General features: G+C 41.7%; 2 protein-coding genes across 7 annotated transcripts in view; both read left to right on the top strand.

Moving 5' to 3' along the window:
- Positions 1 to 7,713, top strand: part of Ca5b (carbonic anhydrase 5B) — a 60,098-nt gene extending 52,385 nt beyond the window's left edge. For all 6 annotated transcript variants that reach the window (XM_027432618.2, XM_027432619.2, XM_027432616.2 and 3 more), the window contains one exon: positions 5,487 to 7,713. In XM_027432618.2, the coding sequence (XP_027288419.1) occupies positions 5,487 to 5,666 (180 nt within the window). In that variant the 3' untranslated portion in view covers positions 5,667 to 7,713. The remainder of the gene's footprint in view (positions 1 to 5,486) is intronic.
- An 8,477-nt stretch (positions 7,714 to 16,190) lies between these two features.
- Positions 16,191 to 26,347, top strand: part of Zrsr2 (zinc finger CCCH-type, RNA binding motif and serine/arginine rich 2) — a 27,131-nt gene continuing 16,974 nt past the window's right edge. Inside the window, exons 1-7 of the mRNA XM_027432719.2 lie at positions 16,191 to 16,553; positions 16,897 to 16,976; positions 18,623 to 18,704; positions 20,258 to 20,366; positions 21,130 to 21,216; positions 24,875 to 24,913; positions 25,622 to 25,740. Coding sequence (XP_027288520.1) covers positions 16,513 to 16,553; positions 16,897 to 16,976; positions 18,623 to 18,704; positions 20,258 to 20,366; positions 21,130 to 21,216; positions 24,875 to 24,913; positions 25,622 to 25,740 — 557 coding nt within the window. The 5' untranslated portion in view covers positions 16,191 to 16,512. The remainder of the gene's footprint in view (positions 16,554 to 16,896; positions 16,977 to 18,622; positions 18,705 to 20,257; positions 20,367 to 21,129; positions 21,217 to 24,874; positions 24,914 to 25,621; positions 25,741 to 26,347) is intronic.

The raw sequence follows: 26,347 nt of genomic DNA, 5'->3' as shown, positions 1-26,347 counted from the left end.
CATTGGTGTGAAGGTATCAGATCCCCTGGAACTGGAGTTACAGACAGTTGTAAGCTGCCATGTGGGTGCTGGGAATTGAACTTGGGTCCTCTGGAAGAGCAGTTAGTGCTCTTAACCTGAGCCATCTCTCCAGCTCTGACACATTACTTTTAAAAGGTTTTATTTTAAAAATTTTATTTTATGTATATGAATATTTGTCTACATGTATGTATATACCACACATATGACTAGTTCCCAAAGAGACCAGAAGAGGGTTTGGATATCCTGTAACTGGAGTTATGGATGGTTATGAGAATCCATGTGGGTGCTGGGAGCTGAACTCAGGTTCTCTACAAGAGCAGCAAGTGATCTTAACCTCATTTTCATCTGTCTTTAATTGTGTGTATGTGCCAACTCACACAGAAGCCAGAAAAAGAGTGTCAGATCCACTTGAACTTGAAGTAGAGACTGAGTTTCTCAGTATGTGTGCTGGGAACTAAATGTGGTTCTTCTGTAAGAGTAGCAAGCACCCTTAAACACTGAGCCATCTCTCCAGCCCTAGACATAAATTTGAGTCAAAACAGATATGCATAAATAGCCAGGGAGATTCCTAAAAGAACAAAGAAGGAGTAATTAAATTCACAAAACTATATAGCTTCAAAAACTAAATGCCAGTATGGCACAGGAATACCACAAATAATGAAGAAAGTGTTTAGGAACAGAAATAGAGCCAATGAGACACACACACACACACACACACACACACACACACACACACACACACACACACACAGAGAGAGAGAGAGAGAGAGAGAGAGAGACAGAGACAGAGACAGAGACAGAGACAGAGACACAGAGAGACAGAGACAGAGAGACAGAGACAGAGAGACAGAGAGACAGAGGGAGACAGAGACAGAGGGAGAAAGAAGACAGTGAGAGCAGAAGAGGGGGCAGGAAGGAGAGGGAGGGGGAGGGAGGGGAGGGAGGCAAGCAGGCAGGCAGGAAGGGAAAGTGGGAATGAATTAGACTGGGTTCTCTTGAGCAGGGCATCTTAGGCTCTTGTGATTATGGAGGCTGAGAAGTCTTCTGGGTTGCTATCTACTCCTGAAGAACCAGTTTGAGCAGGTCAGAGAAACTGGAGAGGAGATGTGTAGTTGGCCACTACTAAACATATACACAGGAAGCTTATCTGAGGAAGCAAAACTTAATTGTCCATCTTATTTTTCTCTTTCTTCTGCTGCTGCTTCGTTTTTTTCATATCCCTTTTATACCACTTAAGCCAAAAACTTCTGTGCAAGAAAAGGTAACCTCACAACCATAATTACATATTTTCCAAAAACAAATTAAAATCTTTATACAGGAAGAAATCACATTATGATCACAAGTCACTTAGAAGCACACAAGTAGTTAGACATTTTTCTTTGTATTTATTTTCCCACCGCAGCATCTTCATCCCAAAGCAATGATTCCTTCATTATTAACAAAGTTCTAAGCAAGCCAGTTCCTTTGTACTGGCAGGCAGCTGTTTTTGGTTTCAGTGTAACAGATTCCGAAAAAATTTAAGCAAGTGGTCAGCTAACTATCTACTTTTCTTTACACACAATGGGCTCATTTAATTTCCTTTTACAACTTGGTTTTTTTCAAGTTGCATACCGAAACCTGTGATTAATTCTGTAAACTACATGACCAAGGAACTCAGGCCTGACCTTGGGTGTAGGGACATAATTGCCCTCTTGGATCATCAGCCTGTTTTTCCACAGGCAGAATTCATGGGTCTACAATGCATGAAACTTCCTTGTTGTTATTTTCCATCCTTGGCAAATCTCACATCTAACAAAGGGGAAGGTGACTACTAGCCCATTTTTGTCTTTTTTTTTCCATGTTTTATTACAGCAATTGGCAGAATAACCTAAACCATTTCCCTAATCATCTTTACTAACTATCTTAACCACCTACATGTTTAAATTACTACTCCAAATAAGTGCATTGTTCTTATAAAAAATCATCTTCATTATGACCTACAAGTAAATTGCTCAGTGAGGAGTGGGATCCTCCCATGAAACAATCACACTTTACTAGATTCAGTGGGATCATTTCACTTATTAACTACACCATGCCAAATACAACAAGAATATGATAGCAGCAAGCACAAGGAAGCACTCAGGAAACAATCCCCCTGGGGCTTTGCCTGTAGGGTATACCCATCAGAGCTTTGTTATCTGGTGGCCTGTATTCCATTAGCTCCATTGCTGACTTGGGGCTCCACTGACATAGCCTCTAACAATTGGAAAGCCAACAGTGTGCCTCCTAGTCTTGGCTTCAAGGCCTGAGAACTAGGAGCTCCTAGTGTGGAGGCAGATTGATGGCTCAATTCAAAAGCAGTCAAGCCAGACATGGTGGGGCTTAGAAAGCACAGAAAGGGAGCCAAAGCAATAGGAAAATAATCCACAACCAAAAAACATCAATTTATCTTAGGTTACTCTTTCTTGTGACAGGATTAAGGCAGAGGAAATCTTCGTTTCAACATTAATTGAAATGGCCTATTTGGGATTTTGCTGTTAAATTTCTCTAATCTTTGTTTCTCAGAAAGTCAGATAAACAGTTTAGTTTCCCCTTGGTAAAATGGAAATCTAGTGTGCCTCCATCTTGATTTTCTTTTTCTGAGTCAGGGTCTTACTATGTATTCCTTGCTGACCTGGAACTTCGTGTGTAGACCAGACTAGTCTCAATTCACAGAGGTCTATCTGCCTCTGTCTCCCAAGTGCTGGGATCAGAGAACCACCACACCCAGCTTCTCCATATTGATTTTATGGAGACCCCTAAAATCAATGGGTTGCTCTAGTGGGACCCAATGCAGGAACCTAATCCAAAATAGTAGTAGGTTCTCTAATTCCACATAAACTAGATGTTGAGATACAGCCTATAGTACTGGCATGTGGGAGGTGGCCACTGAAAGATCAGGAGTTCGACGGGGCTTTGGTGGCACACTCCTTTAATCCCAGCACTCAGGAGGCAGAGGCAGGTGGATCTCTGTGAGTTCAAGGCCAGCCTGGTCTACCTAGAGAGTTCCAGGACAGGCTCCAAAACAATACAGAGAAACCCTGTCTTGGGGCAAAAAACAAAACAAAACAAAACAAAAATGATCAGGAGTTCAAGGCTACCCTCAGTTATATAGCATTTCAAGACCAGCCTAGGCTATTTAAGCTTCTTTCTTAAAACAAAACAAAAAGACAGTTAGCAGAGAGCAAAGTTAACCCTTTACTCTTTTGTTCTATTCAGACTCTCCATGGTGGCTGACACTCTCATATAAAAGAAAACCATCTGCTTTGTTGAGTCCCCCAGTTCAAATCATAACCTCTTCTAGGAAACACCCTCACAGACACACTTAGAAATAAGTTACCCAGCTACCCCACACCCTTAGTCTGATTGAGAGAGAAAATTAGCCTTTGTAAGAAGAAAGTTGTAAGTTCAAAAATGTGTCAAACTACATATGAGAATTTACTTTATGATAAAGGTGGCATTATTAATCCCACTAATTGAGAATAAGGCCACTACCACATTTAAATCCAAATTGGAAGCAAGCTTTAATTAAATAGGGGCCAGGTGGATGGGCTCTGGCCAGGTTCATACCCAGGTTCCCTGGGAAATGGCCCAGAATCAAGTACGGCAAGGGCTTAAGAAGGAAAACCCATAATTCCTTGCATTTCCTATCAGGTCCAATCATGGGCAAGCATATATCCATATTTTCTGCCCACATGTGATCAAGCACATCCAGTGCTTGTTTAGACAGGGAGTGAAACTATGTGGCTTGTTATCTCCCATAAACAATAGCCTCCAACACTTCAGGAACTCTCTCTCCTTGGGCAAGGGGTTTGCAGATCAGAGGCATTTTTGTTTCATGGATCTCTAAGGCATAGTAATTAAAACTTAAAATTAACTTTGGTTCTCACAGCATCTCAACTAAGTGAGGAAAAAGGAGTGGAAATTCTATAAATATGTGGCAATGGCAGTGTTTGGTGGTAAGCATGATCCTAATAGGTCTTATCAATAAGGGCTCGGAGTCAGATATTGAGGTAAATGATGAAAGATGAGAGAAGCAAAGCAGCAGCCACTATCACTTCTTACCTCTCCAAATCCTCAGGCCAAAGGGCCCACATCCTGTCTATGCCCCATCTTATCACTCCCTGTTTCTGCCCCATGTTGTCACTTCCTGTCTCCTCTCTGTACAGACCTCCTGACCTCTATGGTTAACTAGTGGCTAGCTCTGCCCTCTGATCTTCAGGCAAGCTTTATTTGTCAGAACACAGAACACAAACAAAATATCACAACCAAAGGGGAGTTGGATTTAGCATTCAAACTTTATACAGCAACACATTTTCAATACATTAAATGTAAAAAATAGCATAATTGGAGCTGGGGATACAGCTCAGTGGTAAACTGCTTACCTGGCATACGTGAGGCCACACATTTAACCCTCAGAACTACAAAACAGGCAAGCATCATAAAAGTTCATCATGGAGAAATTCTTTCAGAGTGCAAGATGAGTGGAGTTCTTTTAACTACAAAAGAAAACCAGAGGTCTGAAGGAACACAAGTAGTTAAACTTGTGTTAGACTCACAGCCCTTGCCACAGTTACTTACAATGCCATCGCTTTTGATTTGGATAGGGGTGGACTGGTGGTTTATTTGAAAAAGAATCAGTAGAAGTGGAAGTGGGAAGTGATGGGGAGTAGCAATAAATAGGATCAAAATTTATTATATACATGTAAGAAAATTTCATAATGAAACCCATTATTAGGTATAATTAATATATGTACTTAAAATTAATAATACTGAGTGCTAAAATTACCAGTGATTAAGATTATAAATGACTTTTAAAATGTTATCTGTCATTTATAATCCTAATCACTGGTTATTTTAGCACTCAGTATTATTAATTATTTGGATAAATCCTAATGATCTTTTATCTTTATAAATGCATAATTTTCTAACAAAATGGAATCATTTTGTACATACCATTTTTCCAGTCTTTTTCTCTCCATTGATATTCCTCGGAATCAAAGAGATGATGTAACTCACCTTTGGCAAACAGCTAATATCTGGGGACCAGGGCCTTTGTCCCTCATCTTCAGATCCCAAAAGCTTGACTGGTTTCACCAATTCCTGCTGCTGTCACACAACCATGCCAACCAACAACATGGCATTTAACCATTTGCCAAGGGGTGAAGACGTATCACCCAGAAATAAGTTCTCTTTCTGAATACAATTAGAGGCCAAGTGTTATAGAATTCTTTAAGTGAAAGCAAGCCAGGTGTGGTGGTGCATGTCTGTAATCATAGCTTGTAGGAGACAGAAGGTGGCCTTCTGAGAGTTCAAAGCCACCCTGGTCTACAAAATGAGTTCTAAGGGTTACACAGTGAGAGCCTGTCTTAAAACACAATGGAAGTAATTTATCCATGTACTAAAGCTGGTTTTTGATTGCTATTCTTAATATTTTTTGGTTCTAGCTTGAGCAGTTTCGGACCCTGCTTGTCACCTCTGAGGGGGAGAAAGAAAAAAGAATGGTGGACAACTTCCGCCCACTGCAGCCACTGATGAACCGTACTGTCCGCTCATCCTTCCGCCATGATTATGTGCTCAATATACAAGTGAAGCCCAAGCCAGCAGCCAGCCAAGTCACCCCTTAAGATGTTCATATTTAGGCAGCATATTGTTTTAATGTATATTTGCTTAAAATCTTAACTAGGTTATTTTAAAATGTCGCATTTAATAATACTTATATGTATACATGTATGTTTTTTTCTTTCATTTTTGTAACAGCATTTCAAAATTCCTATCCTTGTAAAGCAAAGACTTGGAGATGAAACAATAAAAACAAAAACCCATAACCACATAACATCAGGATACCTTAGGGTACTTTTTCTTGTGACAGGATTAAGGCAGAGGAGTCCTCATTATGCCAATTGAAATGGCCTGTTCGGCATTTTCTTGTTAAATCTCTCTAATCTCTGTTTCTCAGAAAGTCAGAGAAACTTTAGTTTCTGCTTGAGAAAATGGAAGTTTAATGTAAATGACCCATCTTGATTTTTCCGTTTGGGCCTAATACAGGAGCTTAACCCACAACAAGAGGTTCTTGTGAATTTTATTTAATGACATCACTCTTTTGTTCAAACTGTTAAATTATCTTATCTTACAGTATTGGTCCCACTCAGAGTAACCATCATTTGGAGTTGCTGATCTCAAAATGGCATCAAAGGTTATGTGTGCATTTCTTAATTTCAGAGTACTTTATCTGTCTTTTTTTTTAAAGATAAGGTTTCTCTGAGTACCCCTGGCTGTTCCAGAGCTCACTATGTAGACCAGTCTAGCCTTGAACTCAACAACAGGAAACATTAGGAGAATGCAGAACAAAACAAAATGAGCTATGACAGCATGCCCATCATGATAGCCACTATCAGATGAGAACAAAATACCAAGTGTTGTGAGGATGTAGAGAAGTGTCATGGTATATCCACCAAAACCAGAATTACCATATGATCCAGAAATCTCACCTCTGGGTAGATAACCCCAAGAATTCAAAGCAGGATCTCAGAGAGATAATTGCACACCCTTTCTCATAGCATTATTTCCAGTACCTAAGAGGTAGAAGCAACCTAAATGTACATGGACAAATAAATTGATAAAGGGAATGTGGTGATTTCCAGCATTAACCTAATATCCAACTCAAAGTTTTTATTATTAAGAACAATTAGAAATTGTGCAACAGAAAGTTTTACTCCACCAGTCTCTTCTACAGTGATGTACTGCGTCATTCCATGTCCAGAAACATGGAACCACCATGGACTAAAACCTGTTAGACTCCATACCAGACTGCTGCTCAGGCTACAATACCTGTAATAGTCCCTCTAGTCTTCCCAGTCCACAGATATTGACAGGCAACCTATTGAGACCAATTCTGTGACTATCTACCTAATGGACTCCCAGGTGTCTGATTTTTCACTTGAGGGGTTTGCAAGCTCAGATACATGAAAGGAATATGGGTTGCTAGCATCCATTCCTCATCCCCTTTCCTGCCATCTACTGGGGGATCAGGAAGTCTGACTGAAGGCTTATGCTGTAAACCTTTCTTACTTTCTCAGAGCACTGTAAGCAGGAACCCCGACTCCAGCCTCCTCTGTAGGACCTGATTTCAGAGTTCCCATCATGCTATTTGTGGTATTGGGGCCTGAAATCCTGAGTCCCAGCCATGTGGCTATTTGTCTGACTGTCCATAGAATTAATAACTTTGAATACATTTTTTAGCCCCAACAATCTGTCTTAGTGTCCTCCTTAATGCCCATACCCAAAATTTAAATACTTCTTTCTTTAAACTGTTCCTCTTCTTTCAACTATTTGTTATAGTAAGAAAAAGGCTAACACAAATGGATAGTGTTAGCATTGCAGGATGAAAAAGTTCTAGAGACCTATTGAATGTGACTATGTTTAGCACTATTGAACTATATACTTAAAAAGACTTAGGATGACAAATACTAAAAATGGTTAGTATGGTAAATTTTGTGTGTGTTTTACCACGGAAGTTAAAAAAAAATCAGTCTTAAAGAAAGATAAAGTTTGGTATACATGTAAACCTTGGGGATATCTCTTCTGTAAACAAAAGGTGAAAGCAGACTTTTGCTCATGTGTCTTGGAACCTGCAAAAGATCCTTAAAGTGATTAAAACAGGTATGATGGTTAGTTCTGATGGTCAGCTTGACACAACTTAGAACCACCTGGGAAGAGAGTCTCAGTGAGGAATTATGTGGAACAAATTAGCCTGTGTGCATGTCTGTGGAGGGTTGTCTTGTTACTTGATGTGCGGAAACCTAGCCCATTATGGGTGGTGCTATTCCCTAGGCAAGGGGTCCTGGCTTGTATAAATGTGGAGAGCAAGCTCAGCATTAAGAAGTGTGCATGCATTCTCTCTGCTTTTGACTGGAAGTGATGCGACTAGCTCTTTTAAGTTCCTGTTACCTTGACTTCCCCACAATGATGGAATTGTGAACTAAAATAGACCTTTCTCCTCTAAGTTATTTTTGTCAAGGTATTTTATTACAGCAACAGAAATGAAACAAAAACATGAGCTAAGGTATAGGGAAATCTTTCAGTTGGTAAAAGTGTATAAGCCTAACATATGAGTTCTGATTCCAAGAACTCATGTTAACACACACACACACACACACACACACACACACACACACACACACACACACACACCAGATACAATAGTGTGCACCTGTAATTTCAGTACTCCTGCTGGGAGATGGAAGGCAGGAACAGGAGAATTTCCCCAAAGCTAACAGATCAGCTAATTGACTACCAAAAGTTGTCCTCCAACCTCTACATACAAGCTGTGCCATACACACACCAGAGAAAGAGAAAGAGGGGATTTAAAATAAAATGGGGGTGCTGTTCAGTAGTACAGTGTTTTGCCTGGCATGTACAAGGCCTTGGGTTCAATGCCCATCACCACAAAAAAATAAACATCTTGAAAAAATTAACTTAATGAAATTCATGTATTTCAAATTCTGGGATTTTTCAAAGGGCACACACAAAATATTTCTTTTTCAGGGTGCATGAGTTCCCCTCTTAGCTTCTTACACACCTTTTACGGACACTGTATTACAGCAACTCTTCCAGATTGGGACAAGAATCAATGTAAAGAATAACTGAGTTGCCTTTATATCTTAGAGATACAAATCCATCCTCCTTCCCTTTTCATTCTCTCCCCCTTCCTTGGTCCTTCTTTTTGTTAAACATAATAAATTAGGTAATAATAAAATAGCAGGTGTTAGTGAAGAAAGGAAGCTGACACAATTCTCCTAAGAAGATGCAACCTATGGGAGAAAGGGCCTTCAGGTAAGAGGAAGAAATCTGGTAGAAAAAAAATGCAATATATGGAGATCTAAATATATAAGGGCCTTAGAGGAAAGGATAGGTGTCCTAGTTCGGGTCACTATGGGTGTGATGGAACATCATGATTAAAAGCAACTTGGGAATGAAATGGTTTATTTCACTCACAGTTCCCTATAACAGTTCATCAAAAGCCATCAGAAAAAGAACTCAAACAGGGCAGGAACCTGGAGGCAGGAGCTGATGCAGGTGTCACGGGGGATGCTGCTTACTGGCTTGCTGTCCCTGGTTTACTTAGCCTGCTTTCTTATAGAACCCAGGACCACTAGCCCAGGGATGGCACCACCCACAATTAATCACTAATTAAGGAAATATCCTACAGGCTTGCCTTATGGAGGCATTTTCTCAGTTGAGGCTTTCTCCTCTCTTATGTCTCTAGATTGTGTCAAGTTGACAGAAAACTAGCCAGCACAAGAGAATTCATTTTAAAACATGAAGAAGATGAGCTACCTTAAGAGTTCCAATCAGGAGTTGAGATGGCTTGGTGGTTAAGAGCATTTATAGCTCTTGCAAAGGACCTGAGTTTGGTTCCCAGCATTAACAGAAGAGCTCACAAACACCTGTAATTCCCATTTCAGGGGACCTACTGCTCTGTTCTGGCCTTTAGAGGCTTCTGCACACATGTGATGCACCTAAACTCGTGGAGACACACACATACTTTTTAAATTATCATTTTTTGTTTTCAATACATCCTGACCGAAGTTTCCCCTCCCTCTGCTCTTATCAGTCTGCCCCCTGCCAAAGGAGACAATGAGAAGGAGGCACCGATCACTGCTGCCCAGGCTATGCCCCATTCCTAGCCCTGAGCTCTTGGCACCTGCACTTCACTTTCTGCCACCTGGAATACCCTCTCCCAGAGTCCTTGGGTCTTTCAAATTGACACCTGTTATCTGCAATATGTGGACACAGGTGACCCCCTTTCAACCCCAACATCCAGGACATCTATGATCATAGTTCCCATCCTCTCCTCCTCTTCCTCTGTGTTGCCTGGAAGCCATGCATATCCTGAGCACCAACCTGCTGTCCATACCGACATCTTATGAACTGGATGATGCACATGGTGCCTGGCAGCTTGTGCTACAGCAGCACAGGAGTGCCCTAGCCAGGCCTCATGGCATGGGCACTGCTGCTGTCCTCCCTGGCTGTCGAGGGCTCAGCTACAACACAGGTCTTCCCAGAGAGCACAGGCAGGTGCTCCTGGCTAAAGTTCCTCAACATCTTGAGGGTACATGACCGTGAATTCTTAACCCTCCTGTCTCTACCTCCTGAGTGCTGGGATCACAGGCATGTACCACCATGCCAACTTTGTGTGGTGCTGAGGACTGCTCCCAGAGCTGCATGCATGCTAAGCACGAAAATTACCAGTCAAGCACCCACAGCACCCACAGTCAACCCTCCTTTTGGAGGAACTTTCTTTTTAAAATATTATTTGTTGTCAGGTGGTGGCGGTGCACATGCCTTTAACCCCAGCACTCAGGAGGCAGAGGCAGGTGGATCTCTGAGTTCGAGGCCAGCCTGGTCTACCGAGTGAGTTCCAGGATAACCAGGGCTGTTACACAGAGGAACCCTGTCTCAAACAAACAAAGAAACAAATTAATTTGTTGGATAGAGATATGGTTCACCAGTTAAGAGCACTGGCTGATCTGGAAGATATACAAAGTCGTTCACAGACACACTGGCAAAATATCCATACACATAAATATTTAAAAAACAATTTGCATTTATTTTATTCTGAATTTATTTCTTTGCCATGGCTTTTGTTTCTTGTGGGTTATCTTTTTCTTCTGTGCAGCCTCCTCTTCTGGCTTTGGAACAATTTGTTCCTCTTCAGTGAGGCTCATCTCAACGTGGTAGGGGAGCTCACCCACGGGTGAGCCCTGCTGTCAGCTCTGTAAGTTCAATGGTACATCTTGGGTGCTTTGTTCACTTGAGTATGTTCTGTAAGTAGAGAATCTACTTTCAACCCCTCTTTGTGGGGCCATAGACACTCTGTCCATCTCTATTTGCCCAGGACACACCCTTACACTCTATCAGCATACCACAGGAATGACACACATTACTTCTTGAAAGTGCCACATATGCATACCCTTGACAGCCTGGGCAGTTTCACAGGTATTCTTAAACATGAAGATGTGAACCTCTTGATTTGCATGACTGTATAGGCTTTCTGGGTTTAGAGAGTAGTGAAGCGTCCTTACAGGTCACCTCAGGCTGCTTCTTGAGGAATCTTGATCACACAAATGGCTTTTGTATTTTCTTGCCTTAAAAATAAAGCCATTCACAGCTCTGGAAGTCCTTCATAGGACAACCACTCCTCCAACTGCAACCTACTGCACAGATTGAGCATAAAAGGGGGAACCAGGCTGGCTAGGTAGAGTGCTGATTCTGAGGGAAGGTGACCAGCACCAGAAGCTGGGCCACCAGCTGCCTTGGGTCTTGTTCCCAGAAGAGAGCCCTGTCACAGCAGGAGCATGTCCCAACGTGCCACCCAGCCTCAGAGCCCTTGTGCCTTTAAAAGTGTTTTATTTGGGTGGGCATAGCGGTGCATGCCTTTAATCCCAGCACTCAGGAAGTAGAGACAGGTGGATCACTGTGAGCTTGAGGTCTAGTCTACATAGCAAGTTCCAAACCAGCCATGGCAGGCTACATAGTAAGACCCTGTCTTGTTCACCGTTCTGTTGCTATGAAGAGACACCATGATGACCAAGGCAACTCTTATAAAAGAAAGCATTTAATTGGAGGTATGCTTACAGTTTCAGAAGGTTAGCCCATTATCATCATGGTGGGAAGCATGGCAGCAGGCATGGCAGGCATGGTGCTGGAGAAGCAGTTGAGAGCTACATCCTGATCCTCATATTCTTGCCTCTGCCTCCCATGTCCTGGGGTTACAAATGTGTGCCACTGTATTAGTTTTCTGTTGTTGTAATAAAATATCTTGAGCAAAAGCAACTTAGAGAAGAAAGGTTTTATTTTGGCTTATGGTTCCTGTGGGATAGAGTCCACAATGGAACAGGGGGCATGGTAGGACACTGGAATGGTGGCAGGAGCAGGAAGCTGGCTAATCTCATTTTCATTCACCCAGGAAGCAGTTTCCATTCCCATAGGAAGCATGTAGAGAAAAGAAAGTGGATGTGTAAATACTCAAAGTCCACCCCCAGTGATGTACTTCCTCCAGCATGGCTCCATTTCCTAAAGGTTCATTCCATAGCCCTTCCAAATAGTGCCAACAACTGGTGACCAGGTGTTGAAATACATGACACTAGGGGGGGGGCATTTCTTGTTCCACCCATACCCAGTTTCACATGGACTGAACCCAGCGCCTTGTACATTGTTACAAGCACTATACCAACTGAGCTACCTCCCTAGTCAAAAAAGAGTTTTGCATGAAAATTGTTGCTCATTTCCATTAAGTAGTAGTAGATCACTGAGCCCCTCCACACTTTTATTACTGTTTACAATGTTAATGGTTTCTAATGGGTTTTCATTCTCAGTTGTTTGGACATACAGGATATCTATAAAAAGCAATGAGACACATTTTAACAGATGAGATAGCAACAAGAAAACTCAGAAAGGATTTACTAGAGAATCAGAAATGGGGAGAAGCAGCCAGTTTCCCACAGCTCACCTCTCTACATAGCACAGCACACCATCTTCAGATGTCACTAGACAGAGATGGCTGCCAGCCCCATTCTCCTTTCCTAGGGTAGAATTGCTGCACAGACATTCCCAGCTCACCTAGTGGAAAAACAGAGCCAGTTAATGTAGACATTTGACAAAGCAGGCATGATTCTCACAGGAAGCTAGTTAGTTCTAGGACCATTTGTGAGCTGGTCCCCCAAAGTTTCCTGGGGTAGACGGAGTCTGGACAGCATCTGCTTCACTTCTGTCAAAGCTGAACCCGCCCCTCCAAAGGCTGCTCTCTCCAGGTTGTATACCTTTAAGACTGGAGGACTTACCAGGCAAAAATTGAAAGGACATGCTGCTTTGAACAGAGTGGAATAAAGTCCTAATTGAAATGGGACATTCCCAAGGAAGGGCCGAGCAATATCCAGGCTATTTGGGGAAGCTCATGCTTTGCCAGCAGATTCTACAATTACTCTAAAGAAGTGTAGGTAAGACAGGAGGTAGAACTGGGTAGGTTAAATGTCACCCAGAGAGCTATTCTGCACATGGGTTAGGATAAGGTTTGTCTATTCTAAAACTAGGCATCTCTCCCCCAAAAGTCTAGGAACACATTTTTCTTTATTGAATTCAAACGATAGTAATCTCAGTTTGGAAACAGAATGGGCTTTCAGAGCTCCTTCTGCAAAGAAATTAACTTGAGCAATTCAAGCTCATTGTTTCCTGAAGATGAATTCAGTAGTTAACTTGAAAATAAATGTCTTACTCCAATTGAAAGAGATTTACATTCATTTATCAATCATAATAAAATGAAATCTACATCTGTGTCTTTTCTAAAAATTGGAGCATCTTCCTGGAAGATACGCTTTTTGTTCTAAAGTGACAGTCACATGCAATGCATGTTGCAGCCGCTAAAGCTGTGATGCTTTCTGAATGGCAACGATTTGAAGTACAAATCCTAGTCACAGGGATCTATACAACTGGTGAGTCACGTGGCTGCAATCATCAATGCCATCCAGAGCTCTTTGTAGTTTTGGGCTATTTTTTTGCCTATTCTCACAAAATGTTAAGATTTATGCAAGGACTAGGCATGTAGCATAAACTCATAAGTTGAGGCAGGACCAAGCTGCTCCCCTTACATCCAGGTGGGGCCAGGTAGTCCTGCATGGGGAACAGGTTAACAAAACCCAGCTAAACACCAGAGACAGGTCCTGATCTCACTGCTAGGAGCTTTACAAACAGACCAAGCTACACAACAGTCACCTGAGAGACCGAAAATAAAAATTAATAAAAGTTTAAAGACTTAGGCCACTGAACCTATGCAGAAAGAAAGGACACTTCTAATAATAAGAAAAAAAAATGACCCCCTAACCAGGAGTATGTGTCTAAGATCCTGAGCTCAGCTCTCCAAGAAAGGGAGTTAGCTCACCACCACCTGTGTAAACATCTTTGTCCTAGAGAAACCAGATAACCCCTAAGCGCCAGTTGTAAAAGCCCCCTGCCGGTTGTAAAAATCCCCTGGTCCAAGGGATAATTGATAAACCCCATGCCTCTGCCCTATCTTTTTTTGTTTGTTTGTTTTTTTGGTTTTTCCTCTGTGGCTTTGTAGGCTGTCCTGGAACTAGCTCTTGTAGATCAGGCTGGTCTCCAACTCACAGAGTTCCGCCTGCCTCTGTGTCCCAAGTACTGGGATTAAAGGCGTGGGCCACCACCACCCAGCAAACCCTGCCCTATCTTAGTCAAATGTATCTTGTGGCCTTCAGTCTTATGATCTTTCCCTTTTAAGTTTCCCTTAATTGCTGGTTGGGGATCACTTCCTTGCGATGGAGTGAGATCCTGGCTGGCCAGCTTGAAAATAAAGAAACCTTTGCTTTTGCATCAAGAGAGTTGGCTCCTTGTGGAGGTCTGTTTGGGGTTCCGTGAACCTGGCATAATATCACCCACATACAGAGGGCCTAGGTGGGTTCCATTCAGGCTCCCTGACTGTTGGTCCAGTGTCCTTGAGCTCTTGTGAGATCAGGTCAGTTGTCTCTGCATGTTCCTGCATGGGATATTTTATGCAATCTTCACAATAAAATGTTTCCAGTCCTACAGTGGTGGCACACACCTTTAATTTCAGCACCCAGGAGGATATCAGTGAATTCGAGGCCAGCCTGGTCTACAGAGTGAGTTCCAGAACAGCTAGTGCTACACAGAGAAACTCTGTCTAGAAAAAAACAACCCACACCAAAGCAAAATAAACAAACAGAAAACAACCCAGGAACCAAGTGTGCATCTACTGTCACAACAATAAGAATCTCGGGTCTCAGGTGAATGCCTTTGATAAGCATTGCAACAAATTGCTACAGAATGTGAAGGAGATGAGGATCAAATGTGAATAAAACCCGCTCTTTTTTTGTTTTTTTCGAGACAGGTTTTCTCTGTGTAGCTTTGGAGCCTATCCTGGCACTCGTTCTGGAGACCAGGCTTGCCTCGAACTCACAGAGATCGGCCTGCCTCTGCCTCCCGTGTGCAGGGATTAAAGGCATGTGCCACCAATGCCCAGCAAAACCCTCTTTTTTAAAAATATATTTTTATGATTTTTATTTTGTGTGCATTGGTGTTTTGCCTGAATGTATGCCTATGTGAGAGTGTAAGATCTTAGACTTACAGACAGTTGAACTGCCATGTGGGTGCTGGGAATTGAACCTGTGTCCTCTGGAAGAACAGTCAGTGCTCTTTAACCATGGAGCCATGTTTCCAGCCCCTCAAACCCTGTTTTTTATTTGTCTGTTTTGTACGAAGATAAATTAAGGGAAAATTCCTCCAAAAGATGGTTTGTGTTAATATGTGTTTATTAGAAACATTTCTTTCTGTCTGTCTTTTGGGGGGGATGTTATTTCACTCACAGTGTGGGCAGGAACTGAAGCAGAGCAGGATCCTGGAGGCAGGAGCTGATGCAGAGGGCATGGAGGGGTGCTTCTTACTGGCTTGCTCCTCATGGCTTTCTCAGCCCGCTATCTTACAGAACCTAGGGCCACCAGCCCAGGGACAGCACCACCCACAATGGGCTGGTCCCTCCCTCATCAATCACTAATTAAGAAAATGCCCTACAAGCTTGCCTACAGTTTGATTTTTTTCTGGACTTGTTTTTGACTTCATTATTAGCAAGGGTTTCCTCTTTCATTCATTCTTTCTCTCTCTCGTTCTTTCTTTCTTTTTAACATTTATTTATTTTGTGTGTGTGTGTAGGTGCTCAAAGTAAGAGGACAATTTTTTTCAGTCTAATTCCACATCACACCTCACGTAGATTATTGTGATACAGTATTAAATTTTTCTTGTCTTTTTTTTAAAACATGGGAACTTGGTTCTTTCTCTTCCCTCCCTTGGTAAAGACCGTCTTCTTTCCAAGCTCAATTCAATAGCCATCGCAAAAAATCGCCTTCACCTGCACCTTATAACCTAGGTATCAATCCCTCTCTTGTGTCCCAGGAGTGAACAAACCAGTTGATAAAAGGGACAACACATTTGCCTCGGGAGAGACCCTGAGTGACAAGGAGGAGGCGGAGTCTTAAGCTCTGCCTGAGGCGCTGATAGGTGAAGCCACGGAGAGGGGCGGGTCCTGAAAGCATTTCCGAGGGACCCAGCTGCAATTTAGATTTGCGAGATGAAGGGGGCGGGGCGGGGTCCGGCTTTAACTCCTTGAGCTCCAGACGCCGCCCAATGGCGCAGAGGCTAAGGTGTGATGCTAAAGTGACCAGGAGACACTGAGGAGCAAAGGTCCGAGTCTGGGTGGAGGGACAGCTCCGGAGGAGGCTTTGGTGAGGAAACAGTTCGCCAGGCCGCGGCGCCTGACTGCGGCAGGAAACCTCCCTCCTTCCATCTTGGGTCCGCCCCGTGGCTGCGCTGAGTGGGCGGTAGAGCTTGTCATCTGTGAGGCCACTTCCGCTCAGAACTTGCCGTTGGAGGGGAGAAGGTGGCAGCATGGCGGCGTCCGGGCCGACTGCGTTTCCAGGGAAAATGAGGTATAGCAAAGCAGGAGATGATGAACTGAGATGACCCGGGCCGCCGCCGCCGCCGCCGCCGCCGTGCTCGCCCAGGGACGAATAGTAATCCGATTCTAGCCAGAATCCCTGGCTGTCCTGGGCAGCTGTGGCTGCGGGGAGGCGAGGAGGGGGAGCGGGTGGAGGATTGGAGGATTTCTGCTGTCGGGGATGGGAGGACGGAATGGCGGGGGTCGGGATTGAAGCACGGGAAGCATGCCTGCGGCCTCCGCCTCTGAGCGCTGTCCTTGGTAGGCCTAGAACTGAGGCTGCGGCGCTCTGTCGCTGTTGCTCAACACCCTGTGTGTGCTTTCCAATCTTGCAGCCATAAGAAGTACAAGGCTGCACTGAAGAAGGAGAGACGGAGGAAACGGAGGCAGGAGCTCGCCCGATTGAGAGATGCAGGTACTAGAGGCATTCTTTGTTCTGAGTATGAAATTCCTCTCTCTACCGCCCCACCCCCACCTCCGCCTGAAATATGGCCGAAAACAGGCTGACTTTAAAAACTGCTGTGTAGCCAAAGATGAGTTTGAACTTCTGATTCTCCTGCCTCCATCTCCCCAGTTCTGGGGTGACAGGAGTGTGGCCACCATGCCAGGTTGCTTCTGATTGCTTCCTTCGTGCTAGGCAACTCTACCAACTGAGCATGGCATCCCCAGGCCATGCAGTTGCTCCCACTAGTTCCTGCACAAACCCAGTGTGCAAAGCCATCTGTGCAGCTAGCCACCATGCTGTTCAGCTTTCACATGACAGAACCTGATATTTATGTTTTAGATTTATAAATTTAGTCGATTTATAAAATTAGTACTTATAAATGCAGGCAAGAGGGTTGAAATCACAACAGCATTTCTGGATATGATGGCTTTGAGTCATACCACAGAGACTGTGCTTAGAAAGAGAAAGAACTAGTCCATGAGAGACAGGATATAATGTCAAGGATGAAAAGAAAAACAACAGTAAACTGTTGTTATTGATGACAAAAGACTTTTTCCTTTAAGACTGAAGATGAGCTGTTAAACAATTTCTGAAGCTTACTTCACTTGTCTCCATTGTCACTGCTTTTCACCCCCTTCAAATTGAAATTTTGAATAGAAGACAAAGTTTTCTTCTATTGGAATTATGTTACCATGCTTTTGTTTTGAAAATATTCCAGTGCACACAAAGTTGAATAAAATAGAGCACTTAATATATTTGTGCTTGATATAAATTTGTCAAATTGTTAAATGTTTGCAGGTTCTCCCTCCCTCCCTAACTTCCCCTCCCTGTTATTTTTCTGAACCCTTTTCATAGCCATGCCATGAGTATCATTATGGAACCATTGATTTAAAAAAATAATGTGGGGCTGGAGGGATGGTTAAGAATACTGGCTGCAGCTAGTGGCAGTGGTGGCATGGGACTTTAATCCCAGCCTTTGAGAGGCAGAGGCAGGGTGGATAGCTGAGTTCAAGGCCAGCCAGAGAAACTCTCTCCTGTTTGGTGGATATCCCTGGGAGGCCTGCTCTTTTTTACGTATTTATTTGTGTGTGTGTGTGTGTGTGTGTGTGTGTGTGTGTGTGTGTGTGTATGTATGTATGTATGTATGTGTGTATGTATGTATATATGTATATATGTATGTATGTATGTATGTATGTGTTTTGAAGGGACTCAAGAGGAATTGATCTGAGGAAGACGGAGGTACTGGGGGTGGGCTGGGAGGAGTGGAGAAGGGGAAGCTGCCCTTGTATGAGAGAAGAATAAAAGTTAGAAAAAACCAACACTGGCTGTTGAGGTTCCATTCCAGCACCCGAGTGGTGGCTTACTACAACTATTCCTTTTAAGATATTTTTATTTAATTTTTGAGGTAGGATCTCTAGTCCTGACCTGGACTTTACTGTATAGATGAAACTGGCCTCAGATTCAGACATCCATTTTCTTCTGACTCCTGAGTGCTGAGATAAATGACATTAGGCACTGCCTTAATTTTAGGTTTTTACCATAATTGTAAAGATTAAAGATTTATGCATTTTCCATGAATAAAGACTCAATTTAATAAAACATCTGAATTTCTACAGAATTGGCGCAGCAAGAGGAGGAAGAAGATGCTTTTGCTGAAGAAAAACGATTAGAAGAAGAAAGGCTGATGGAGGAAGAGAGGTCAGGACTAACTGAAACACTTAAAGTGAACTGTTTTTTGTAGTATTTTCTATCTTTACCAACTAGTAAAGGCTTTGTGTATAAAATCTTGTAAAAATACCTCTTATAAACTAAATGTAGCTGACAGGTGTAGGGGACACCATAACCAGGCCTGCTAGGGTGACATAGGAAGGTTTAAGTGTGAGGAGCACGCACATGGAAGCTCCTTCTTCCTTTTCATCTTCGGCTTGCTGTACTTACTTCTGCCCTGCTGGCTGGCTAGGTTGCTCTGTAAGTAAGGCCTTTCCCTAATAAATTCCCTTATATTTTTACCTGACTCCATATTGGTAATTCCCACATTAGAGGCTAAAATTAGATGTATATTTTCCATTTCTTTTTCTTTCTTTCCTCTCTCTCTTTTCTCCCCCCCCCCCCACTCACTTTCTTTCAATGAAGACTTTAAATGAGAAGCTTGTGCTACTGGATGTCTGGGACATATTAATTTATGGTAACATTACCTTTTTGTGGGGAGGGTGTTGTTTGTTTTTGGGGGAAGGATCTTGCTATATAAGCCCAAGTTAGCTTAGAACTTGTAATCCTGTCTCATCCTTCCAATTGCTAGGATCATTGGCATGTTCCACCTGGCTGTTGTATGCATTCAAAAAGTCCATTTCATGATTACAGCATTAACAATCTTGCCATCTTTCTCTATAACCTTTGAGTTTCTATTCCATAGAGTTAAGGGATTCCTGTGATTTGCCTTGGAATATTTAAACTTCTGGGAAAAAAGTTAATGTTGTGAGTTGTGAGCATGTCTTTAAAATAAATGTTTTAAGGGAGCTGGAGAGAAGGCTACCTGAGTCAGAGCACTTATTTTAACTCAGGCTTTGTTCTCAGCATCCACAGTCATCTGTAACTTCTATTCCAGAGCATTTAGTGCCTTTCTTTGGCCTCTTCTGGCATGCATGTGATACCCATCTTTACATGCCAGCAAGTGTTCATACACATACAAATAAAAGGTTGAAGACAAGATGAAAAGTTATAAAACTAAATTAGTAAATGTAGATTTAGCCAGATGGGGCACACACCTTAATTTTAGCACTGGGGAGACAGAGGCAGGCAGATCATTGAATCCCAGGCCAGCCTGGTCTACATAGTGAGTTCCAGGACTGCCAAGACTACATAGGGAGACCCTGTCTCGAAAAATCAAAAGAAGAGGAGGAGGAAATAGTAATTTTAGTGGGAAAAGAATGCATAGATCAGGAAGAATAATGCTATGTGAATGTGAAAAATTCACATAGATGTTGCTTTGAAATGTTTTCCTGAGATGAAAATCACTGTTATTTTCTTACAGAGAGAAAAGATGTCACAGCCATAAATGCTTATGAAAGGTAGCAGTAATAATTGTAACTTATTTCTGTCCAGAAAGATAGTTGCTTTTTCAAAAGCCATACCTCTTCACTGTTACAGAAAATACTTTTAAGATTTTCATGTCATATTTTGCTTTATTGTCTTTCATACATTCTACATTAATTCCCATTTCTTTTTTACTGACTACATCATTATACTAATAGGCAAAAATTACATGAAGAATGGTTACTGAGGGAAGAGAAGGCACAAGAAGAATTCAGGGCAAAGAAGAAAAAAGAAGAGGCAGCTCGAAAACGGAAAGAAGAACAAGAGGTAGAGTATTAGCTAGCCAGTTAACTGAGTAAGTACTTAACTGAAATAGCTCATAAAGAGGTGTCCATCAGTAGAGATGGACAGCTCAAGGATTAAGAACACTGGTTATCCTTCTAAACAAGTTGGTTTTGATTCCCAGTACCCTCATGGTGATTCACAACCATCCAGAAGTCCAGTTCCAGGCATCTTCTGTCCTTTGAGGCACAAGGCCTATACATGGTGCAGACACATACATACATGCAGGCAAAACACCAATACACATACAATAAGTTTAAATTAAAAGAGTTGTTAGTTATGGGGCTGGAGAGATAGCTCAGTGGTTAAGAGTACTCACTCACTGCTCTTCCAGAGGACCTGGGTTTGTTCCCAGAACCCACATGGTGGCTCACAACTGTTTAACCGGAGCTCTGAGGGATCCCATATTTTTTTGTCTTCTGCATGTGTATCCTCACATGCACATATATTTACAGGGACACTCACACACAAAGAAAATCTCTTTTTTTTTTTTTAAAAAAAAGTTGTTTTTCTTGGGGTTGGGGATATAGCTCAGTGACAGAGCTCTTGTCTAGCATGTGCAAGGCCTTGGGTTCTATCTTCAACATTGTGTGAACAAAAAGGGAGCTACATATGTTAGTATTAAAAAAACCTGATATTGTCTCTCTTTTCAATGACCAATATTTCTAGACTTTTCAATGATTTGTTCTGTAGGCTACATGTTTTTAAGTGTGAGTTAAAAATATTACATTCTCTTTTCCCTTTATAGAGAAAGTTAAAGGCAGAATGGGAAGAGCAGCAGAGAAAAGAGCGGGAAGAAGAGGAGCAGAAACAACAGGAGAAGAGAGAAAGAGAGGTGACTTCTGTCATAGGAGGATAGAGCCCTGCGTATCTTCTTAGGGTGCATGTGTGCATGTGAGGGGGTTGCGGAATCGGCAGTGGCATGTCAGGGCTTGGGTTTAGTTTTATTTTTTTGCTTGTGCTCTGTTCATTTGGAAAGTGTCAATTTTGTTAGAAATAGATTAGATTAGCTTCCATATAGTTCTCTTCTTTGGGTTGTGCAATGGCAGATTCCTTTAGCCCAAGTTACTTTACCTTTTATATTTGAGATGGGTGAGCATTTTCCTTAAGGGGTAGTAGATAATCAAAATTTTAAGCTGTGATGTCTGTATGGCTTCTGTGGACATCCAGCTCTGCCAGTGTACCCTAAAGCAGACATAGATAGTATGTATATGAATGAATGTGGATGTGTTCTACCTAGTAAAACATTTCTGTAAACTGGGGGGCTGGCCCTGCTTTCCACTATGTATCACTCTGTAGCAAGTGTTAACTTTTCTATGGTTCTGTTGTATATGTGTTGACTTCTTCACAGAAGAATAGTACCTTGAATAGTTTCCACACTTAATTAACTCATAAGAGACATAACAGCTAATAGCATCTCGGCAAGAATTAGCTTAACAGAATCAGGATGTTAGGCATTAAGGAATTAAATAGTTTTGTTATTGAATCTGGTGTTCTATCTAACTTTGTTGTCAAAGCAAATGATAGTCATTTAAGAAATTCTAGGGGACCTTCTCTTTGAGAAACCCATGCCCACTCTAGGACATATGCTACTGTCCCTTTCTTACATGTTTCTTTCCTTGTCTCTTACTGCTAATGCTTAAATCTGTGTTAAAAAAACCTTTCCTTAATAATCCCCACCATTGCTTCAAAAAAAAAAAAAGAAATTCTGTAATGTATATGTATATTTCGTGTACATTTTCTGGGTTTCTTTTTACAAGATTGGTTTGTTTTCCTGCTGGTCTTCAACAGTGTATTGATTTTAAATATAACACAGCTCATCTTGCCTTGACTGATTCATGACAATATTCTTTATTCTTTTTTCTCTTTAGCATCACCAAATTTGAACGGCATGACATTTCCATAGTCACTCATCTTAGAATGAGGAGAGATATATGTGTTTACACTTTAGCCGTGGAAAGGTAGCAGCATTCTCCACAACCAGTTTTGTGCCTCAGGTGGCATCTTCAATGCAGGTTTTTGGCACCCTTGTTTGAGCACTGCCTTCCAGATGAGGCAATATCAAGATGGGGATGTTAGGGGGTACAACAATTGTTTGAATTGTCAGTGCTTTACAGACATAAATAAATTCCTGTTTTAGCAGTAGAATATTCTTCAACTTTCAGGGATCAGGTAAAAGTTAAGGATTTTTCTTTTTCTTTTTCTTTCTTTTTTCTTTTTTTGGTTTTTTGAGACAGGGTTTCTCTGTGTAGCTTTGGAGCCCAAACTGGCACTCGTTCTGGAGACCAGGCTGGCCTCGAACTCACAGAGATCCGCCTGCCTCTGCCTCCCATGTGCTGGGATTAAAGGCATGCGCCACCAACGCCTGGCCAGTTAAGGCTTTTTCTAAATGCTTTTGTTTTCAAGGGAGTCTGGTTAAGAAGTGGGTAAAATGAAATCCATTCTAAGCATGTATAAAGGAATATGCAATGTGTGTTTCTTTTGCGTGCTTGACACCTCGTGGGTGGACAGAGACAAAGCAGTAAAAAGCACAGTCTCAGCTCTCCTTGAATGACTTTCGAGAAGGGAGGGCAGAGGGCAAGGCAGCAAAACACATCATACAATAAGAATGTTAGGCTCTAATAAAGAAATAATGGAGAGTGCTCTGACAGAATAATGGGGATCAAGATACTTATTTGGATTACCTGGCCAAGGAAATCTCTGAGGAAGTGGTATTTGATATAATTATCACTTGAGTGTAGGGATATTGGTAGGAAAGATCCTGGGGTACCTGGAACTTAGAGGCCACAGGAGACTGGGGAAAGGGCATAGAAGAAAGTAGGGAAGATCAGAAGAGGCAGGCCATGCAGAGGCTCTTAGTTTTTTTTTTTTAATTGAAAGTAGATTCTTTTCTCAAACAATACACTTTGACCACCTAGAGTGGTCACTCCCACTCCGTTTCCTCTTCAGAAAAGAACAGGCCTTTAAGAGACAAGAGTCAAACAGGGCAAAACAAGATACAATAAGACAAAGCAAAAGCCCTCATCCAGGTAACCCAATGGGAGGAAAAGAGTCCTAGGAGCAGGCAAAAAAGTCAGAGGTACATCTGCTCCCACTGTTGAGAGCCCCACAGAAACACCAAGCTAACAGCCATAACATGCACAGAAGCCCTGATGAAGACCTGTGCAGGCTCCGTGTTTGCTACTTCAGTCTCTGTGTGCCCAGGTTATGTGAGCCCAAGTTACTGTGTTTGTTGCACTCTGGGATTTGCTAGGGAGGCTGAGGCAGGAGGATCAGGAGCCTCTTAGATTTAAAGGAGTTTGGTTTTATTTACCATATTGTGACAAGTTTTTAAACAAGAGTGACTTCATTCTTTTAGTAACGTTACCTCCAACAGATCATCCTGATTTTTCTACAAAGAACAGGGGCCAGAGAGGAAATAGGATGACCAACTACAATCTGGGTAGGAGATAATGGTGATTTGGATGAGGGCAGAGCTTCAAACAGACTCACAAACAGTTGACAGAACTCTAGGTGGCAAATTTCATGGGAGGAAGAAGGAAAAGTAAGGGAATGGAAGTCTTGTTTTTAGGTGTTGTTTTTGTTTGTTTGCTGTGTTTTTTTTTAACAAATGGGAAAATGGCAGCTCCTGTTACTGAGGATATTTAGGTTTGGATGATGAGGGTGAGTAGATAGAGATCAAGTGTTCTGTTTGGGGGTGGGGTATAGTTTATTGGCAAAAGTAAAACCTTGAGTTTGATCTCCAACTCTCAGCCAAAACCAAACCCAAAAGAACCTGTTTTGATCACATCAAGCAACTATGACTTTGTTTGGTTTTGGTTTTGTTCATTTTTCTGAGACTGGGTTTCTCTGTGTAACAATCCTGGCTCTCCTGGAACTCACTCTGTGGACCAGGCTGGCCTCAAACTCAGAGATCAGTGCCTCTGCCTCCCAAATGTTGGGATTAAAGTCATGTGCCACCATGTCTGACTAAACCAATGATTTTTAAGTTGCCAGAAACAGGCAGACTTACCAAGTAAGCAGCTAAACTCAGTCATATGTATGGTTGTAAGGCACTAAGGTATCTAACTGTATGTATTTAAATCCAAATAGTTAGAGGTTTATTGATAACTTGTTGGACTTCCTTTATCTTACTGAACGTTTAAAATTTCTCCTAAATCCTTACTATTCATCATGTCATGTTTTTGCTTCTGTTAAATATTTGTGATGTCTAACCTAACTTTTAAAAGATAGTATTTATGTACAGATATGTTATTGAAGCTATTATGACTTAAATATTTGCAATGTGCTCTATTCAAATTTTGTGTTTGAATAAAAATTCTAAGCTATATATCTTTTGAAAGCTTTTTAGAAGATATATGCTTAGAAAGGAAATCAGAATCAGAAGCCTTTTGTATGTGTGTTGTCATATGTGAAATTCATACCTAGAGAAACCAGACATGACTTACCTAACATCCTGGTTTTCATTAGTCCTATGTTTGCACCACTTATAGGAAGCTGTGCAGAAGATGCTGGATCAGGCTGAAAATGAGGTATTTTCAAAACCTTTCATTAAGACTTTGAGATAGGTAGAGGTGGTACGTTCCAGTCATCCTAGCCCTGGGGAGGCTGAAGCAAGAGAATGACCACAAGTTTGAGGCCAGCCTGGGCTACATAGAGAGACACTGCCTTACAAAAAGATTTTGAGAAGAATTGATATTTCATTAGGAACAATAGTTCCAATAACATGAGTTTTGTGGTAGGTTGTTTTGGTTACTTCTGGATACCTGGAATCACTTTTGTAACCATTCAGTTATATAACAACAGAAGACGATTGATGGTATTGAATTACCCCATGGGCTATGCTTGTATCAAGTCCTTAAAAATGTATGTACATCACATACTACTGGCCCCAAATGGTTGGTTTACCCACCTTGATTCAGAGTAACTTGTACTTCTTTCTGGTGGCTCCCTACGTCCATGGATCCTTTCAGAATAGATGGATAGAAGGAAGACCTTCATGACTACATCTGGTAACATTAAGTAATCCCCAATCAAGGAAAATGACTGGGAGCCAAGAGAGAAGTACAGCTCATATTTATGAACAATTACCTATAAGGTCTTGATTCCTTATTGTAATTTAACTATGCATGTCTATATATGAACCCATTTTTGTTCTAGATTAAAATATTGGACTATTTGGGCAAACAGTCTTTCATGGGCTTTTACATCACCAGTAAAGTCATGGTTATTTTTAACAGTTGGAAAATGGTGGCACTTGGCAGAACCCAGAACCGCCCACGGATATAAGAGTACTGGAGAAAGATCGAGCCAATTGTCCATTCTACAGTAAAACGGGAGCTTGCAGATTTGGCGATAGGTAATGGATTTTGCTTTGTGTCAGAATGAAATGGTGGAGTGAGTCGGGTTTTGGAAGAGGCATAGGCTTCAGTGTGAAATGTTCATCATTAGTTATATGGTGCTTCCATGCCGGGCTCACTAGATAGGTTTAACTGAGTAGATCCTGTGCATTCCATAGCCGTAGGAAAACTTTTTTTTCTTTTTAATTGAAAACAGATTTTTTTTCATGTAATACATTCTGATTATGGTTTCTCCTCCCTAAACTCTTCCTAGGTCTTTCCCCACCTCCCCATCCACCAGAATCCATACCCTTTCTTTCTCTTTCATTAGAAAACAGACATCTAAAAGATAAATAAAAAGCAAACCAGAATAGGGCAAAATAAACAGAAAAAAGAGCCACAGAAAAATACAGATATAGAGACACATATTCTCACATATGTGTGTGAAATCCCATAAAAACATAAAACCAGAAACCATAATATATAAGCAAAAGACCTATAAATTTAAAAAATGCTTAGACAAAACATTGTTAGACAAAAAAAACCCTCCCAAAATGCCACTGAATTTGTTTTGTGTTGGCCATCTACTGCTGGACATGGAGCCTGCCTTTAAGTGTGGTTTGAAGA

Source organism: Cricetulus griseus, chromosome X (assembly GCF_003668045.3).
Source record: "Cricetulus griseus strain 17A/GY chromosome X, alternate assembly CriGri-PICRH-1.0, whole genome shotgun sequence".
In the NCBI taxonomy this organism is placed as follows: Eukaryota; Metazoa; Chordata; class Mammalia; order Rodentia; family Cricetidae; genus Cricetulus; species Cricetulus griseus.
The sequence above is the reverse complement of the archived record's forward strand: the minus strand, read 5'-3'. Positions and strand labels throughout refer to the sequence as shown.